The sequence below is a fragment of the Mustela nigripes genome, chromosome 1, assembly GCF_022355385.1.
Source record: "Mustela nigripes isolate SB6536 chromosome 1, MUSNIG.SB6536, whole genome shotgun sequence".
NCBI classification, from domain to species: Eukaryota; Metazoa; Chordata; class Mammalia; order Carnivora; family Mustelidae; genus Mustela; species Mustela nigripes.
Genome location: NC_081557.1, coordinates 31916449 through 31934269, shown reverse-complemented (window position 1 = coordinate 31934269; position 17821 = coordinate 31916449). Strand labels below are relative to the sequence as shown.

Below are 17821 nucleotides of genomic sequence, written 5' to 3'. Positions count from 1 at the left end.
ACAGGGCTAGCTGACAAGATTTTAAGTTGCATTTTAGTAGAAAAGCTGTAGGGACTCAAAAGGAGGGGTCTAAGCACCGTGACAGGCCAGTGGGGAACAAATCACTCTGCTCTGTTCATTCAAGGTTTTTTTATTGCAAGCAAGAGAAAGTAGCTCTGGTTAATTTAAGCAGGAAACGAAATTTTTAGAAGAATAACAGAAACTCTAAAGAACAGGCTCTGAAAACAGTCCGGAATTAAGAAGGCAAAACACAGAACCGAGCACACCATCAGCTGGCTGACAGATCAGAGGATGCCCTTATCCTATACCCACCCAGCCAAACCCTATCTCAGGCTTCCACTGCATCTACTTAATACTCCCCCGAAAGCAAAAAACCTGGATGGCAGTGTCTGATAAACTGAGCTCAGGTCTCACCTACATACAATTCCCAAGGAGTTGGGTGAGGGAACACCGCTTTCACTTGGCTTCTAGAGTGGGAGGTGGGGTCCTGCCTCCTACTTATTTTGGAATTCCCAAAAATAGGGATAGAATTTGAGTCTGGGTAGCCCCAAATAACCAACAACACCCTCTGCCTCTGTTGTTCAGATTCCTGCTTGTGATTCTAACTCCTGTCCAGGACTTCCAAGATCAAGAGCTTGTCCGGTGTAGACTGTTAGGTTTTTAACACCACTGATGTGGCTTGGGAGAGCGAACTCCAGGATCGGGTGTGGAAGGTCACCCTAGCTCACAGCCTGGGATCGGGCCGGGAAACTGGTTATGCTGGTTGAGCTATGGCGAGAGCAAGGCTTACACAAGAGAAGTATCTGAAAGACAGATAGGACAGGACTTGATTAAAATGGGCTGTGGAAAAGCCAGGAAAAGGCATCAAAGGGGACCGCCCAAATTTCTGGCTGGAGAGAGGGAGGGGTGAGGAGTGTGAGAATGCAAAGGAACAGTGAGACCCAGGAGGGGCAAGGAGTAGGTTTGTTTCATCTGTTTGGAGTGGTTGGGTGGCAAAGGTTAAGGTTTGACGTGCTGAACTTGAGACAGAGTTGTCCAATATACAACTGAAACCTGTTTTAGAAACCAGCAAAGGTCCAGTCTATTGGCTGAGGCCATGGATGGGGCGAGCTTAGCCTGGGTGGTGACACGAAGCGCGGAAAGAGGGTGCTCGCGATTGCTGACGTTTAGGGGGCGGTCTCCAAGCTCGCGACAACGCCCGGCGCCGCGCACGTGTAGGCTGCCGACCCGGCCCTGCGCCCAAACACCCGTCCGCCCCCCGCCCTCCCCCAGGCCCCGCCCCGCTAGGCGGAGCGAGGAAGCGGCGTCGCGAAGTCACCCGGAGACGTAATCGGGTAGGCGCAGACTCTGCTGCTGGCGACCCCCGGTGGCACCTGGGAGGGGCACCCGCCGAATGGGGCGAGGGGACAAAGAACCGCGGGGAGGGGGTGAAGCCCGGACAGCCGGGCCCGCGGCGCTAAGCGCGGCGGCGGTGGCGGCTGCGGCGGTGACACTGGTCGCCGCCCTGCTCCTGCTGCGGCCTGAGGACGCAGGGTCGGGGCCTGGCTCCAGGTAACCCCTCCGCGCAGGGGACCGAGCTGGGCCCTTGCACCCCAGTGGGGGGAGGAGGGAAGGGGCTGGAACCCGGAGTAGCGTCGGGAACGAGGCCTTTGGGTGCTATGGCACCTGGGCGCATTCTCCTGTTAGGGTCCCTTCGGAGGTGTAGATTGGCTCAGGTTCGGGCGATGGCCAGGGTGCCACGCCCTGCGGGTGATTCAGCACTTTCCCCTGGGCCCAGACTGCGGAGAATAACATACCTTTTCCCAGAGTGTATAAACCGCCATTGTTACCCCAGATAAGCAAGGGCCATCCCTTCAACATCCCAAGACCAGCAGCTATCCATGTTGTTTCTGCAGCATGGCCGAGACTGAGGCACTGCCGAAGCTTCGGGAAGACTTCAGGATGCAAAATAAATCTGTCTTTATTCTGGGCGCCAGCGGAGAAACCGGCAGAGTGCTCTTAAAAGAAATCTTGGAACAGAGCCTGTTTTCCAAAGTCACGCTCATTGGCCGGAGAAAGCTCACCTTCGATGAAGATTCTTATAAAAATGTGGTGGGTATTTGAGCTGGGACTCAAGAATGCAATAGCAGTGATTCTTCGGAGTGAACATATATTCATGTCTAAAGGCTGAACATTTCCTGGCCTGTGGTGGAGAAGAGGTGATCACAGTATGGCCCAGAATGGGGTGTGAGAGCCCCTCCTGGAAGCTGGAGTCCTGGTTACAGGTCCGGGTTGGCCTCCCCACTCACTTTAATGACCCTGGGCACATCCCTTCTTTCCATCTAGACCCCTATAAGGCCAGCCTGGCTTGTAATGAGGGCTCAGAAGACAGAAGAGCCAGTTTTCAGAGCCATTCAAGCTGGGTTCTGGAGACCGCCTGATAACCTGGGGCCATTTTCTCAATCATTTTGCCTGTTTTATTTACCTGCGCACTCAGTATTAATGTCAGTTAATTGCAGGCAAGGTCTATGGCAATAAAGGTGAGATTATTCACCTACAAGAATTGCCGCACCTAACATCCCAGAGCTGTAGCCTTGTAAGTGGAATATTCTCTTTGTCACACTTTCATGGTTAACCAAAGGATATGCCAGACTTTCCCTAAATATTTGCAGTCTGAGCTCTGTGGAGATCCTTTTCCCCATGTAAAGGGAGCTGTGAAATACAGTAAATTAAACTATAATGTGATCCCAAGACCCCCATAGCAATAGAAGTTGGTCCCACAGGCTTCACAGGTAGAACATCCCAAACAACAAGTGGTTTCACAAATAAATGTTCTTACCCCTGTAGGTCCATGGTCAGATCATTTTACATCTATTCTGTGTCCATCAGGACTTTGCTCACACTTAGTTCATATGTGGTCTTCACATCTGGCTTCATGGAGTGTGTCAAATACCTCCAGTAATTAGAAACTGATACTGAGTTCCGTGCTTTGATAACTGAGTTTTGGTGGCATGTCTTTGGGTTATGTACTTAATGGGAACATCTTTTTCTTTAGCATGCTCACAGTGTCAGAAAAACTGTTTTGAAAGAGCTGATGGTAGGGAAGGAAAACTGCATTTTATTTGAATTCCTGGATGATGAGAACTTCTCAATCTATCTTTTTTAAGTTTCACAACAAACTTGTGAAGTGACATGGAGGTTGTTGTTGTTTTTTTTTTTTTTTTTTTTAGAATTATTTGTTTTAGAGAGAGAGAGTGAGAGAGTGCATGAGCAGGAGGAGGGTCAGAAGGAGAGGGAGAAGCAGACTCCCGCTGAACTGGGCTTATCTCCCCATGACCTCAGCCATAAGCAAGAGACAGACCCTTAACTGACTAAGCCACCCAGGCATCCCTACATGGAGGTTCTTAAATCTGAGTGAGCACAAGAATTACTTAGGGTGCTTATTAAAAGTGTATTTTCTGGGGCGCCTGGGTGGCTCCGTCATTAAGCGTCTGCCTTCATTTCAGGTCATGATCTCAGGGTCCTGGGATCAAGCCCTGCATCAGGCTTCCCTGCTCAGTGCAAAGCCTGCTTTTCTCTCTCCCACTACCCCTGCTTGTATTCCCTCTCACTCACTCTCTCTGTGTGTCAAATAAATAAAATATTTTTTAAAAATGCATTTTCTGCTTCAGAAGTATTGGTATGACACCTCCTAATATATATGCCTTTTTATGAAGCACTCACTGGCTGCTTCTAACACAGGTGGTTCATGAATTGGACTGAAGGAAAAATTATCATTTCTGTTTTGTTGCTGGAAAAACTGAGGCATATAACTTGACCAAAATTACATGCTTACTAAGTAGCAGGCTCAAGAGTTGAACCTAGGTCTTTGAGATTCCAAACACCATTTCTTGTCTTGACATTGTACTTCACTGGTGTCCCTCCTGGTAGTATAGACAGGTCTTTTATGTTTCCAGAGAGAAAATTATAATTGAACCTACCTTTAGAGATCCGAATCACTTATGGCCCAGTTATGTGTACCATGGACATACAGATTGTTATTTTGAATTCAGGTAATTGCTTTTTAGTGGGAAAAAAATGAGCTTGCAAAAATTTTTATAATATGATCATGCATTTTCCTTAATTTAATTTCTGTTTGATTATATTATTTTTAAACCTGGTTTATCTCCCAGCAAAGTATCCATTTGGTGAACAGTACCTGTAACAGTCACTTGCTCATAAGTCTTAAAAACTACCCAATACCTTATTAATATTGTGTACATTATTAAGTATATCCATGCTTAAGATCTAATGCCCCAGTTTTTTGCCACTCTGCACCAATGCCACTCTAGCTCTCTCAGAGGTTTCTTACTAGGTAAAATAAGCACTCTGTGGAATTATGATTCTCATGCCATAGGAGTCTGCCCTACAAAATAGACTCGCATGGAAAAGATAGAATAAGAATGGCAGGAGAAAGAGAGGCCAGAGAAGAGAGCTTGCAAAGTTTTATGACAAATGAGTAGCCTGTTCAGTAATGTTCTGTAATTTATTCTTTAAATCTAGAGGAGGATTTTCCCCCTCTTTTTTAATAACATCAAGTTATATACAGCTGTGTCCTTGTTGTCTAGAATCAAGAAGTGGTGGACTTTGAGAAGTTGGATGACTACGCTTCTGCCTTTCAAGGTCATGATGTTGGATTTTGTTGCCTGGGTACTACCAGAAAAAAAGCCGGGGCGGTAAGGAAGACATAAGACCCCTTTCTCTTCCGCTGGCTGGTAATGTCAACGATTCCTTTCTTGGTTACTCTTTTTCTTGACATCCGTAGTGCTTACATGTAATAAGCTCTTATCATTTACAATTTCATATACTGCTGTAGCCTTTGCTGAACTTTGAATAGTACTGATAAATTCATCTTTCCTTCAAAGTAACCTTTGAGTTCAGGTCTTCATGCTGGAGACATCATAAATATTTACAAGGTCTTGCCTCTTACAAATATTGCTGTCTTTACATCCCCTGACTAAGGCAGACCATTATGTCTGAGTAAAAGTAACTGGCTCATGCTGTTAGCAATAAGCTTTTTTTTTTTCTTATAAATGTTTTTAACTTAAAGCGTTCTCTCTCACATGAATGATTTACATCAACCTATTTTCGTGCCAAGTTTTAAAACTTAAGATACAGAACATCAGAACAGAGGCACGATTCAGCTAGCCGTTAGTGATGACTCAGCCTTTAGTGGTGATTCAGCCCTAACTGACGCAGAACTGTTCTAATCCACGTTTTATCTTCTTTTTAATGGTGTTCTAAATCACATCAGCCTCTGTCCAGAAGTCCTAGGTTACTATCTAGTTAAAAGTCATTGCTTACGGGTGCCTGGGTGGCTCAGTGGGTGAAGCCACTGCCTTCGGATCAAGCCCCGTATCAGGCTCTCTGCTCAGCAGGAGGCTTGCTTCCCCCTCTTTCTCTGCCTGCCTCTCTGCCTACTTGTGATCTCTCCCTCTGTCAAATAAATACATAAAATCTTAAAAAAAAAAGTCATTGCTTACTATGTAGATCCTCAGCACGTGTTAATACATCTTAATTTATACCTTGACTATAGTTTATTCCTCTGGCAGAAAATTGCTGGAGCTAAATGTGTTTATTTATTTTTTTTTTAAATTTTTTTAGAGAGTGCAAGAGTGAAAGTGGAGGGGGAGGGAGATGGGAGTGGCAGAGAGACAGGGAGAGAATCCCAAACGGGTTTCATGCCCATTGCAGAGCCCCGAAGTGGGACTTCATCTCACAGCCCTGAGATCATGACCTGAGCCGAAAGCAAGAGTTGGATGCTTAACGGACTGAGCCCCATAGGTGCCTAAATGTGTCTATTAAATTTGCAGGACCATGATGCTGCCGCCTTATCATAGATTTATGAACAGGCCCGTGTATCAGAATCATTAGGCTAAGAACTGTTGGTTCATACCAACTAAGGAGTTCAGCTCAGATGTATTTCTCTGGCCCTGTTGGTGATCCAAAGAATAATTCTATTTATGCTTTTGGTAGGGATGTATTTCCAAATCTTCTGCGGTTCTATCATGTCCACTTTGGAACCCAGCTGGGTTTTGAGCTCAGTGCTTGGAAGTCTGGATTATAGAGAAGTTTAATCTCCCAGGAATTAGTGCATTGTGTCTCCTAGAAAGGGTCATTTTCCTGCTCAGCATCTAGTATAGTTTCTGTCCCAGGGAGAGTCACAAGCAGCGTGCCCTCCAAAAAGCATTGAAAAACTTTTGTTCTAGTACACTGCAAGTTGAACTGTCTCAAGTGCCAGCCTGATTTTGGCAGTGACTCAGCAAAATAAAAACCACTGCATTAGGTATAGAGCAGTTGATTTTCATGACATAAGGCAAATCTCATTATAGGGTGCCCCAAGAAAAAATCTAAATTGCTTTGTTGCACTGAAATTGTGTAAAGCAATTTTAATCAGAGGAATCGGATGTCTTTCCTCTCCAGACTATTTTTTTTTAAGATGGAGTTGGTTCCCTACCCCTCAGGCTCCAAAATCAGTTTGTTTTCCAAAATCGGTTTGAAAAGATAAAAGGATTAATGGGTAAGCAGAGAAAAAAACTAGTAAGCCAAACATAATCTCAGAAATGAGTTGGGGTTTATTTAAATGGTTCAAGAGGATAGTGACAGAAAGAAAACTGACATTTCTTCCAGAAAGTCTTTTTTAAAGAAATTTGATGCTAATTTAGGTTGGATGCAATACAAAATTTGGAGGTTGTGATAACTTTAGGCAATTCAAAAGAGGTGACAGTTCCCAGGTGGCTAGGTAGTAATAGTTGTTTGATGGGGACTATGGGTTTCCAAACTCATCCTACTGGTATTCTGGGTCGGCAGCCCTGTCTACAGAAAAAGAGCTCATTAGGTAGATACTGAGAAGCTGGTACAAGCTTGGTGTCATTCTGGAGCTGTTTTGTAACTGGAACATCCCGCAGTTTTCCTTAGCAATCGGACTTTGCAGAACAGAAATGTCAAGAAATTCCGGATTTCTGTCTCATTATTGACACCCTCTGAGTAGCCATCTTGTTTCTCTGTGATCTTCAGAGGGTGAATTTGCTGGGGCTCTTATAACAAAGCACCATACCTAGGGTGGCTTAAACAGCAGGAATTTAGTGTCTCATAGCTCTAGGGACTTGAAGTCTGAGATCAAGGTGTTGGCAGCTTTGGTTCCCCTGAGGGCTGGGAGGGAAGGAACTTCTAGGCTTCTCTTCTTGACTCATAGATGACATAGATGACCTCCTTCTTTCTATATCTCTTCATTCAGTGTTTTTCCCAAGTACGTGTGGCTATGTCCAAATATCTCCTTTTTACAACAGCACTAGTACAAGTAGATTAAGAACCACCCTACTCAGTATGACCTCACCTTAACTTAATGTCATCTGCAGTGACCCCGTTTCCAAATAAGGTTATACTCTGAGATACTAGAACTCATGATTTCAACATGGGAGTTTTGGGGAAAAATATTACAACCCATAAAGTTCAGTCTTCTCTGATTTCCTCTGAAACTGGTGTGCGGCTAGGTCTGCTGGCCCTTTCAGCTGTCTGGAAAACCATTTCTTTAAATCGTGTTAGATGCTGATCTTTCTCACATTCCCAGGCCGCAGCTCTCCAGTCTGTGCAGTGGCTTCCTTACTTGGCTCCAGATCTACAGGGTCCGAATCTCCAAGGCTGGAAACTGTTTGTAGCATCTTGGGAGATTTAGACAAAGCCAACCATCCTCTTGTTTGGAGCTGCTTTCACAAGGCATTAGGCTGTGTTAGTCTTCTTCTCCTGCTGCTTCTTTATGTACTAGAGTCCCAGATGGCCTTCACCTGGCTTTAAGAAGCAACTTGTGTGCCGGTAAAGGTTGCAATACCCTTTCAAGACCAGATCTACATTGGCTTGGGGTGTAGAGCAGAAACTCGCAGATGTCACTGAGAATAGCGTTTTCCCCTTATTTGTATTCAGAGAAGGATGTGGCTAGTGAGTTCGAGGTGGTGTCATAAGGTTTTGCCTCTCCATTGGCTTCCTCGCCGTCCAGGTTCTTGGATTCTGTTGAATGGACAATGCCAGTAATGTGATTAAAGCTGCTGTTGTAACATTCATGAGGCCTTGTTAGAGTCTCCTGGCTTCTGATTCTAATGAAACATCCTTCGAACCCAGGGGTTTGCGGACCAAGGCTGTGGGCCACATACAGCCTGTGTGTTTTTGTATAGCCCATGGAGCTAAGAATGTTTTTGTATTTTCAAATGGCTAAAAAATGTCAACAGGGGAATAATATGTCACGTGAAAATTTAAGAAATTCCAATTTCAGTATTGATAAATAAAGTTTTATTGGAACACTCCTGCTCTCATTACTTTATGTATTATCTGTGGCTGCTGTGAGGGCAGAGCTGTGTTGCTGTAACAGAAACCTGCAAATCTGAAAGGGTTTGCTCTCTCATCCTTTATGAGAAAAGCTTGCTGCCGCCTGTTGTCATGTGTACCATTTGATTCGATGTCTAGAAGGGGGCTTGTGAAGTCATAGGGCCTCAGTGGCTTGAGACTGTGTTTGGATACTAAATAGCCATGGGACCTTGGGTGTGCTAGGTCGCTCCCATGGGCCGGTGCCTCCTTGTCAGTACTGAGAAGGAGGTGGCCACTGAGACCCCCTTTAGTCTGCAGAATTCTTTGACTTCCATCACCCAGAGAAAAGAAGACCCCCACATGGAACCATTATGTGAGAACATAAGAGATAGACTCAGGAATCTCAGTTATCTGTTTGATTTTCTTTTTCTATCCAGAGCTTTTTCTCTAACCGGGATCTTGGTTCCACCACTATACATTAAATAGAGAGATGCCCTCCAGAAACACCAACCAATGAGGTCTTGCATTATACCATTTGTTGTTTGTCTGCATCTCTGTCTTCTAGTCTAATTTATCAGGCTGGGTTGAAATGGGAGCAAAGCAGACAGAATCTGAAGCAGGAATGTGGCTAAGTGCACCCCTTTACAGAATGACAGATCCTTCCTCCTTGGAAAAGGAAGCCCCGGATGTTGAGTCATTGTAGGGTGCTCTCTGGTCATGCCCATCAGTGCCGAAATACTTCAGCAGGAGAAGTTGTTTGTAAGCTGGTGTGTTCCTAGTTTACAGGCATGGGTAAAGAAGATTAGAAGAAATACTTAGTAGCTTTGGATTTTAATAAGATTTAAAGAGTAAATGGTTTGTAGAGCCTGTGGAGGTTCTGCCAAGTTGTATTATGTTGTGTTTATTCTTTCGAGCAGGTGCTGGGAAAGGAAATTTATAGTAGGAACTTAACTAATCAGTTCCTTTTTCTGGAAGAAACTCTGATTTCTAGCTTAAAATAAGACACACTGAGTAAAGAATCATAAAGACACTGCAACAGAATGGTTGTAATGCTCTCAGAAGAGATGTCTTTTCTCTTGCCATATGGTTTGAGAAACTAAATATGATTTTTCTGGGAAAACACATGAAAACTGTGTTTCTGGGTTATGAAATAGCTTGCTTTAGCTTGTTTCTTCTATTGTTGTTGTTTTTATCTGCACCGCTAGAGAACAAGAAAGGATGTTAATTAGATTGTAAAGACAGCTTCCTTCTATCTCTAAATAGAATCTTCCTCACTGCAGAGAAAATTAGTGTGTGTCGGTATCTCCAAGGCTGTCACCAGGATCCACGCTTAAGTTTGGTTTCTAAGTCCTTGAAAGCCGTTGACCCCTCTGCTTTTGAGTTTCATTCATCAGCTAAAAGGCCACGCATCAGGGTGGGGGAAGTGAAATTCAAAAATTGTGGGCTTGGAAAAATGCGTATTTATAATCAGCTTGGGGGCTCAGAGGATTTGTGAAATCATTTTGGATTAACAGCCATTGATTGCTAATAAAACAATATTTAGCTTTGTCCAGAGAACAGCAGTGGAGAAAGGTATGGGCACCTCGTCAACAGGGCCCATTGAACAGGGATGACGGGCCCAGTGTGGGGGTCTGCGCGGCAGCGTGGGCGCTCGTCCTTCACGGAGCGGTTGTCAGTTGTTAGCCAGGCCGGTGAAAGGAAGGACGCCAGAGTCTGATGGCTAGGGTGGTATTGACGTGCTCTCGCTGACTAATCAGATTGAAAAAGTCCCATGGCATTTATGTCACTTTAATTTTCATCAAACAATTGGAGATGGCAGGACTCTATTAAGAAGAGGTTGATCCAGAACTAAAGCCAAATAAATTAGGGTCTCAGTTTAATCAAATTATCCCTTTACTGGCCCTGGATTAAGCGAGAGAGACAGCGTCGGTCCAGGGACTTGTGATTGGCTGAATCTTTCCTTTATTTTTTAAAGAAGCTGATGAAAGAAAAAAACGCATTTTAACAGAGACAACTATGATGACGCTTCCAAGAAATAGGGCTAAAACAGCAGCAACAATGAAATGGAATTGATTTCACTAGTCAGCGCTGGGATTTCATTGTGAATAACGGACCTGTTCTCGGAATCAGAGTTTGGGGATTCCTTCAGCGCATGTAAAATCTCAATTCGGAGACTGGCTTTGAGGAGACTCAGGGCCCTCCTTGAGGGACAGGGCAGGAACGCGGTTTGCTTCACACGGGTGTGGAAGAGTAGTACCATGGGTTGGAGTCAGCGCGTAGGGGAGTCTGTTGTGAGGCTCAAATGTGCACGTGTACAACACGGAAAAAGGGGTGGTGATGTGTGGTGACCAGTGACGTTTATGTTACGCCAGGTGAGACCTAACACTGCCCTGCAGGTAGCGGGCGTGGTTAAAAATATACTGTCACTGCTGACAGAGGAGGACAGGAGAGGCTTTTGGGGTTCAGGATGACATTCTAGTTCTTGATCTGGGGGTTGGCTACAGAGGGTGTTCAGTTGATGAAAAGTCACTGAGCTCTATACTTACAATATGCTTACTTTGCTTTTATGACCGACTTCCATACAAATCTGGAAAAGTTTGGGCCCGTTGTTTTAAAATTGAAATCTGATTAGTTTCCTATTGCTGCTGTAACAAATTGCCTCATCTTTAGTGGCTTAAAACAACGTAAATGTATCATCTTACAGTTCTATAAGTAAGAAATGCAACATGGATTTTGCTGAGGTAAAATCCAGGGGTCGACAGGGCTGTGTTCCCTTCTGGAGGCTGGGGAGGGGGGGGCGGAATCCATGTCGTTACATTTTCCAGCTACTAGGGGCTGCCTGCGTTCCTTGGTGCGCGGTCCCCTCCCTTCATCTTCAGGGCTGGGAACAGGGGCCTGAGTACTCCTCACACTGCATAGCTCGTCCCTTCTCTTCCACACCTTTAAGGACTCTTGTGATTACATTGGACCCATTTGATCACGCAGAATAACCTTATTTTAAGGTCAGCTGATTAGTAACCTTAATTCCCCCTGCAGCCTGAACTTCCCTTTGCTGTATAACATATTCACAGGTCCGGGGATCGGCACACAGACATCTTTGTGGGGCCACCCCAGTCATGAGTGAGCCCTCCGCATTAGCTGCAGGCGGTGTGAGATGAGCAGGAGCTGAGCACAGTGGAGAGCATGGCTCAGAGGCAAGAATCGGCATTCCGCTCTCAGCTTTCTCTTCCGACCGGACGTTCACCAGGTCACTGGCCCTTGTTTTCACATCTCCCAATGAAGCGGTTGGATATGGTGTTTCCGGAGGTGCAAGACCCACCTCTCCTTATGAAATAAAACACTTAGGATCAATAAGTCCCCTAGGCCAAATCTTGAACTATCATTACGGTGGTAACGTAATCTTCCGATTTGGAATCGTCCTTATAGAAAACTTCATTATGTAGTTGTAGGTTTAAAGTTTACTAGGCTTTAGACTCCTCTCCAGCACTCTGGAATTTGAGGATGCCAGCATTGATGGTGGTCCTGAGAAGCTGTTGCTTCTGGCTTTCCCTTGTCTGGGTACAGGCATGTGTCCCTCCATTAGGCCCTGGAAGTGAGTTTACATTCTACTGTTTATACCATTCTCCCCACTCCCATTTATTGCCACTTGGTTGTTGTTGTTTTTCTAACTGGATTTGCCTTTCTCTGCTTTCATGGGACTTTTATTCATCCATTCAAATGTTTCGAGATTACCCGTCATGTGCTGAGCATACATTAATGCTGAGATATGAATTAAGAAGAAATACCCTACTCCTACACTTACCCGACTAAGTCTAGACCAGGGGTCACCAAACATTTTTTTTTTTTTTTTTTTGACAGACAGAGATGACAAGCAGGCAAAGAGGCAGGCAGAGAAAGGGGAGTGGGGGCAGGCTTCCCGATGTGCAGAGAGCCTGATGCGGAGCTCGGTCCCAGGAGCCTGAGATCATGACCCAAGCCAAAGGCAGAGGCTTTAACCCACTGAGCCACCCAGGTGCCCCAACATTCTTGATTATATACCCATATTAAAAAAAAAAAAAAAGTGAGGACTCACTCTTTCCTGGTATATGAAGTATGTTGTAAAGCATACACAAAAATGGGAAATTAAATAGACTTTGTTCTGATAGTGCCTGGATAGAGTTCTCAGCTATGCCCCAAGACCCCTGCCCATGAGAGCTGACACAGAGAAAATTGAGAATCGGAAAGTTACTAAAAGACAAAGAGATGTGTGACTTCAAGCCATTTCTTAGCCTGGTCTTGTTATTCCTTTTGTTCCTTGCAGATTTGTTTGGTGTTTCTGTCTCAATGTCACTGTTCTTATTATTTCACCGGCCTTGCTGCCGCGGCTTGTCTCTCTGTCCTGAGGATCATACTTGGAGCGTTTCCCGGAGCCTCTGCTTGGATGCATTTTATTTAGATCCCCATTCTCCGGCAGGCCTCCTAGCCTGTCACCCAACCTGAGTAATCATCTTTGAGATGAACTTATAGCTTTTTGGAAATAATTCATACCCTTTTTCCCCCTCAGGAAGGATTTGTTCGTGTCGATCGAGATTATGTCCTCAAGTCTGCAGAGCTGGCAAAAGCTGGAGGGTGCAAACATTTTAACTTGCTGTCCTCTAAAGGAGCTGATAAGTCAAGCAGTTTTTTATATCTGCAAGTTAAGGTTTGTGCACATTTCTGTCTTTCATATACTTTGGAGAACCCTGGCTAATTGGTAATACTAAGTAATATAAAATGCTAAGTGATAGAAATGCACTATATTGTCCATTTTTTCATAGCAGCAGGTACTGTTTTTTGCATGAATATATTTAGTAAACAGGAGTGATTTGAAATCCAATGTCTTTCCCTGTGTTGATTATCTGATAATCACAAAATCAGTTATGACCGCTCTGGTCTTGAATGGCAGCATGGAATCTGAGTATTAGAAGAGACTTTGAGGCAGTGATTCTTAAACTTTCCCAGAGTAGATGATATTGTAGTATTGGTTGTGGCTCTTGCCCTCAAGGTAACTCTAATCTGCTTGTTTGGGGATTCCCCAAGGCTAGCCCGGAGTTTGGTAATTTGATAGAAGGTCTTGCAAGACACAGCATATAGCTGTGATTTATTACAATAAAAGGCTGTGAAGCCCAAAGTCATTAAAGAGAAGGAGTTCATGGAGTGAAGTCCGGAGGAAATGGGTATGAGCTTCCAAGAGTCTTCTCTCAATAGAGTCACACGTGCTAAATTTCTTCAGCAATGATTGTTGAGAAATGAGAGAAATCCACCTGAGCACCAGAGTTCAGTTTTGTTGGAGTCAATCATATGGGCACCTTGAGTGTGGAAAAAAAAAAATTATAAGCTTCCAGAGGTAGAGGTGTTCAGCATAAGCCACATAATTTATACAAATAGCTGAGGCGATATAAACCACCCTGTCAGTTAGGAAATGATGGGGACACTCCAGAAATCCAAGTTCCCAGACACAAACCAAAGGTCACCTCGCAGGCAGGCCTTTCTAAGGTAACAGTGTCCACCTGCTATGTTAACTCTTCTGTGCACCCTGCTAATAGAGACAGAACCTATCTTCATAAAAGCTAAGAGATCTGTCCACATAAACACTGGTATATGAAGGGTCGAGGCAGCATTATTCACAATAGCCAGATTAGAAACAACACAAATATCCATCAGCTGATGAATGGTTGAATAAAATCTGATACATACATAGGAAAGAGTATTAGTCACCAGTAAAAAGGCCTGATCCATGCTATAAGAAGGGTGAAACTTAAAAAGATTATGCTAAAAGAGAGAGGCCGGTCACGAAAGGCTATAAGTTGTAGAATACTGTGTATATGAAATACCCAGAATAGGCAAATAGAGAGACAGGAAGATTAATGGTTGGCTAGGGCTGCGGGGGTGGGGGGATGGGAGTAAGTGCTAGTTGATGTAGGGTTTTTTGCAGGGGGGTGAAGAAATAATTCTAAACTTAGGTTGTGGTGAAGTATATCTGTGAATATACTAAGTATATATCTGTGATATACTAAGTATATCTGTGAATATACTAATGAATTTTTTTAAAAGTGACCCAAGATGATGTGATGTGTCAGGTGAGGCACCAAATGAACAGTAGGAACAGGCCAAGAAAGAGGAGAGATGCCCCTGAATTCACAAGGCCTTCAGATGTCCCTGTGGCCTGAGCTCCTCTGGCACTTCTGTTCTTAGAGATGCCTGGCATGAAAATTCATGGTTTGTTTAACAGATTTAATTTAAAGCCATCGTACAGATGTCATCTCGCTGTCTCTTGAAATCCAATGGGATTTGTAAGGAAGACAGTAATAGAGAGAGTCTGTGCATCTTCTGACCCACTGGACTATCTAGAAACCAAAAAAGGGTTGATGTTCATCAGCCTGCAATGTTAAATCCAGACTAAGGAGAAGTTACTCACTGATGGTTGCGCTCCTAACAGGTTACCTACTCTCTGGATCTGTTCTAAAATCAGTCACATGAGAGGCTGGACTGACTAGGCAGCCATCCTCTCATTCAGGACATCTTTTATAACTCTCTACTGCCTGGATAAACGATCTCTTCCTTAACTTCCCAGATTCGAAAATTCCAGATAACACTATTTACAATTGTTGAGACCCACAGAAGCAGATTATCTTCAAACCCCCAAGTTATTCCCTCATAAGCATTACAGTAACTTGGTCTTCTTGATTAAATACAAGTGGTTTTTATTTACAGGGAGAAGTAGAAGCTAGGGTTGAAGAATTACAATTTGATCGTTACTCTGTCTTTAGGCCTGGGTAAGTATTCATACTCCTAATAGTACGCTACTGTTTGTTATTCCCTAGAAGCTAGTTTTTCATGTGAAGAGGCTGACAACTAGGATATCTAAGATATGTAAGAAGTTGGTTAGAGTTGAATTGCTCCTCTGAAGAACATGCCTTCTGGCTTTGAAGGAAAGGGTAGACCATTTGTTGGTGCCAGGTTCAGAGTAATCTGGAATTTCCTGGGTCGCTTTTGCTGTCTTAAAAAAAAAAAATCCTCTTCATTCGCCAAATAAAACCTTTCACCCATTGTATTAGTCTATTCAGGCTGCCGTAACAGAATAACACCACAGACTGGGTGGCGTAAGCAACAGAAATTTATTTTCTCACAATTCTCGAGGGTAGAATGCAAGGTCAAGTTGCCATCAGAGTCCGTGTCTGCTGAGGCCTCTCTCCCTGGTTTGTAGATGGCCTCCTCTCTGTGCCCTGATGTAGTCTTTCCTCTGTGTGCGTGTGGAGAGCTATCTGAAATCCCTCCCTCTCCTGCAAGGAAACCTGTCCTGTCAGATTGAGGTCCCACCCTTGGGACTTCAACTAAAGGTCCTTTAGACCTAAACTAATCTGAATTACCCCATAAATGCGCTGTTTTCAAATACAGCCTCACTGGGGGTTAGAGCTTCAACATGAATTTGGTGGGCACAGTACAGTTCATAACACCCTGTATGGTCTGAAGACAATAAGCCATCTCTTCCTCTGCTTTTCTTTTTCTCTTTAGAGTTCTGCTGTGTGATAGGCAAGAATCTCGCCCAGGGGAGTGGTTGGTTAGGAAATTCTTTGGCTCCTTACCAGAATCTTGGGCCAGTGGGCACTCTGTGCCAGTGACGACTGTGGTTAGGGCAATGCTGAACAACGCAGTGAACCCAAGCGGCAAGAAGAAGGAACTTCTGGATAATAAGGCCATCCATGACCTGGGGAGAGCCGATAGCTCTCTCACGCCATGACAGCACCGGAGAAATGCTTTCTACTGGAACTCAACGCCCACTGCCTAATTGGTACTTTCAGGGTCTAAAAAAAAGTCAATGTGCTTTAACTGTGGTTTCCCTAGTTTCAGCTGCCGGATCCAGTAACAAATTACTGTGTCCTGCACTAGCAGTGCAGAGCCTGGTCGGACGGATCGATACATTGCCCAGGGAGCTTTTCAAAAACAGAGATCCATAGGCTCTACCTCAAATCTCTGAAGCAGAATCTTCAGGGTATGAGCACAGGAATCTGTTGTTTTTCTTAAAGATTCCCCTAGTGGTTCTGGTGCCACTGGTGGGGAGGCCTGCTTTGAAAGGCTTGTCTACACAAACTTTATATGTTATGCAGATGATTTCTGTTCTAAAATTGTCATTTGTGTCTTTGAGTTTCCCGCTGCCGACTGCTGTATTTGTATCAGTGGGCGTCTTGCCTTACTACTTCTTTACAATGTATAATAAAAGCCATTATATAACCGAGCTTGTAAAATTCATGGGAGAATTAAATATAAGAAGGAAGATAAATGGACAAGTCTTAGGTGATTGTTAGGAAATGTCCAAGTGTCAGTGCTGATACGCAGCATTTTGGCTAGTTGGATGATAGAATAGAGCTAGTATTTATCCTGTGCTGGCTAAGTGCCAGCCTTTACACATGCTCTCTGTCTTGTAACCCTCCACAATCCTTAAAATCCTTGCAGGTGCTACTATCATCCCCATGTCTCAGATGGGGAACTGAAACTCACTGCGGTTAAGTGCTTTGCCCAAGGGACCAAAGCTGAAGACATGAAGCTGGGAATGACAAAGCCAGGATTCTAACCCAAGTCATCCTGACCCATAGCTTGTATTATTTTTAATCACTCTCCAAAGCCTCTGGTAGCCATATACTTCCAGGAAGTTCAGTTAACAGTGACTGGATGAGTACTTTCTATGGATGAATAAAATTGAAATATTTGTTTCTTTTATAGGGTCTAGGATCCCAGTAGTGATTAACTACAAAAAGTTCACAAAGCCAGTAGAAGTGTATGTCAAAGTGCCACGCTTTAAAAACTATGGAAAAGGAAAGAAAGATGTGGAAGGAGGGTCAAAGTTCACTAGCCAGTGTTAGTTTCTATCCACAAATAAAGGACAGTGGTGAAACCTGTCTTAACATCTATGCTGAGGGAAACATTGATTTGAATGATTCAGTCAATTTTTACAGGGTCTGTAGTATGCCAGGTACATTTCAAACTTCAGGAGACACCAGAGGATAAAGGCCATCCCCTTTAATTGGGGTTGTATATCTGTAGAAGGGATTGGACAGTCCCATTGTCAGTCACCCAGGAAAGAGACATATTTTAGGAAGGGGTGGGGTCTTAGGATGTGGACTTTAGGAAGGAGATGGAACATTCCTCCTGCCAGGCATGGGTTCCAAAGAGCAGCATGAAGTGAGGGGACCCCATGAGGACATTCTGAGGCCTGTGGGCTCTAAAAGCAGCTACCCCCAGTGGCCAATTTTAAGTTATTCTCTTTATGTTATTTCCTTACCCACAAAACCTTCTGTCAGGTCATGTTCAGCTTTTTGTTCTGGCTTCACTAGTGAGATGGGATGTTAGCGGGAGGGTCGGTCTGTGTTTGTCTTCGGAGTAGAAAGGAAAGTGGCTCCTTCTCAAGCCCAGCATCGTGGTAAGACACAAACTTAAGAAACAAGATTCTGGCTCAGTCACCCTCTAGACCTCTAGACTGTGGGTTACT

General features: G+C 44.2%; 1 protein-coding gene across 2 annotated transcripts; it reads left to right on the top strand.

Moving 5' to 3' along the window:
• The first annotated feature begins 1188 nt into the window (after nucleotides 1-1188).
• HTATIP2 (HIV-1 Tat interactive protein 2) lies at nucleotides 1189-16570 on the top strand. Of its 2 annotated transcripts, none has more exons than XM_059407106.1 (6): nucleotides 1189-1334; nucleotides 1896-2091; nucleotides 4587-4694; nucleotides 12860-12997; nucleotides 15049-15110; nucleotides 15850-16570. In XM_059407106.1, the coding sequence occupies exons 2-6, from the start codon at nucleotides 1897-1899 to the stop codon at nucleotides 16073-16075; spliced, it is 729 nt and encodes a 242-aa protein (XP_059263089.1). In that variant the 5' UTR covers nucleotides 1189-1334; nucleotide 1896; the 3' UTR covers nucleotides 16076-16570. The 2 variants fall into 2 exon arrangements, with proteins under 2 accessions (XP_059263089.1, XP_059263079.1); XM_059407096.1 differs by lacking the exon at nucleotides 1189-1334 and adding an exon at nucleotides 1356-1551.
• Nucleotides 16571-17821: the final 1251 nt, after the last annotated feature.

What these genes read in the sequence shown, in the direction of transcription:
- HTATIP2 (XM_059407096.1), top strand. Translation starts at nt 1,394, where the DNA reads ATGGGGCGAGGGGACAAAGAACCGCGGGGAGGGGGTGAAGCCCGGACA. An exon ending in AAGATTCTTATAAAAATGTG is followed by an intron (nt 2,092 to 4,586) that starts GTGGGTATTTGA and finishes CTTGTTGTCTAG; the next exon opens with AATCAAGAAGTGGTGGACTT. An exon ending in TTTTATATCTGCAAGTTAAG is followed by an intron (nt 12,998 to 15,048) that starts GTTTGTGCACAT and finishes TTTTATTTACAG; the next exon opens with GGAGAAGTAGAAGCTAGGGT.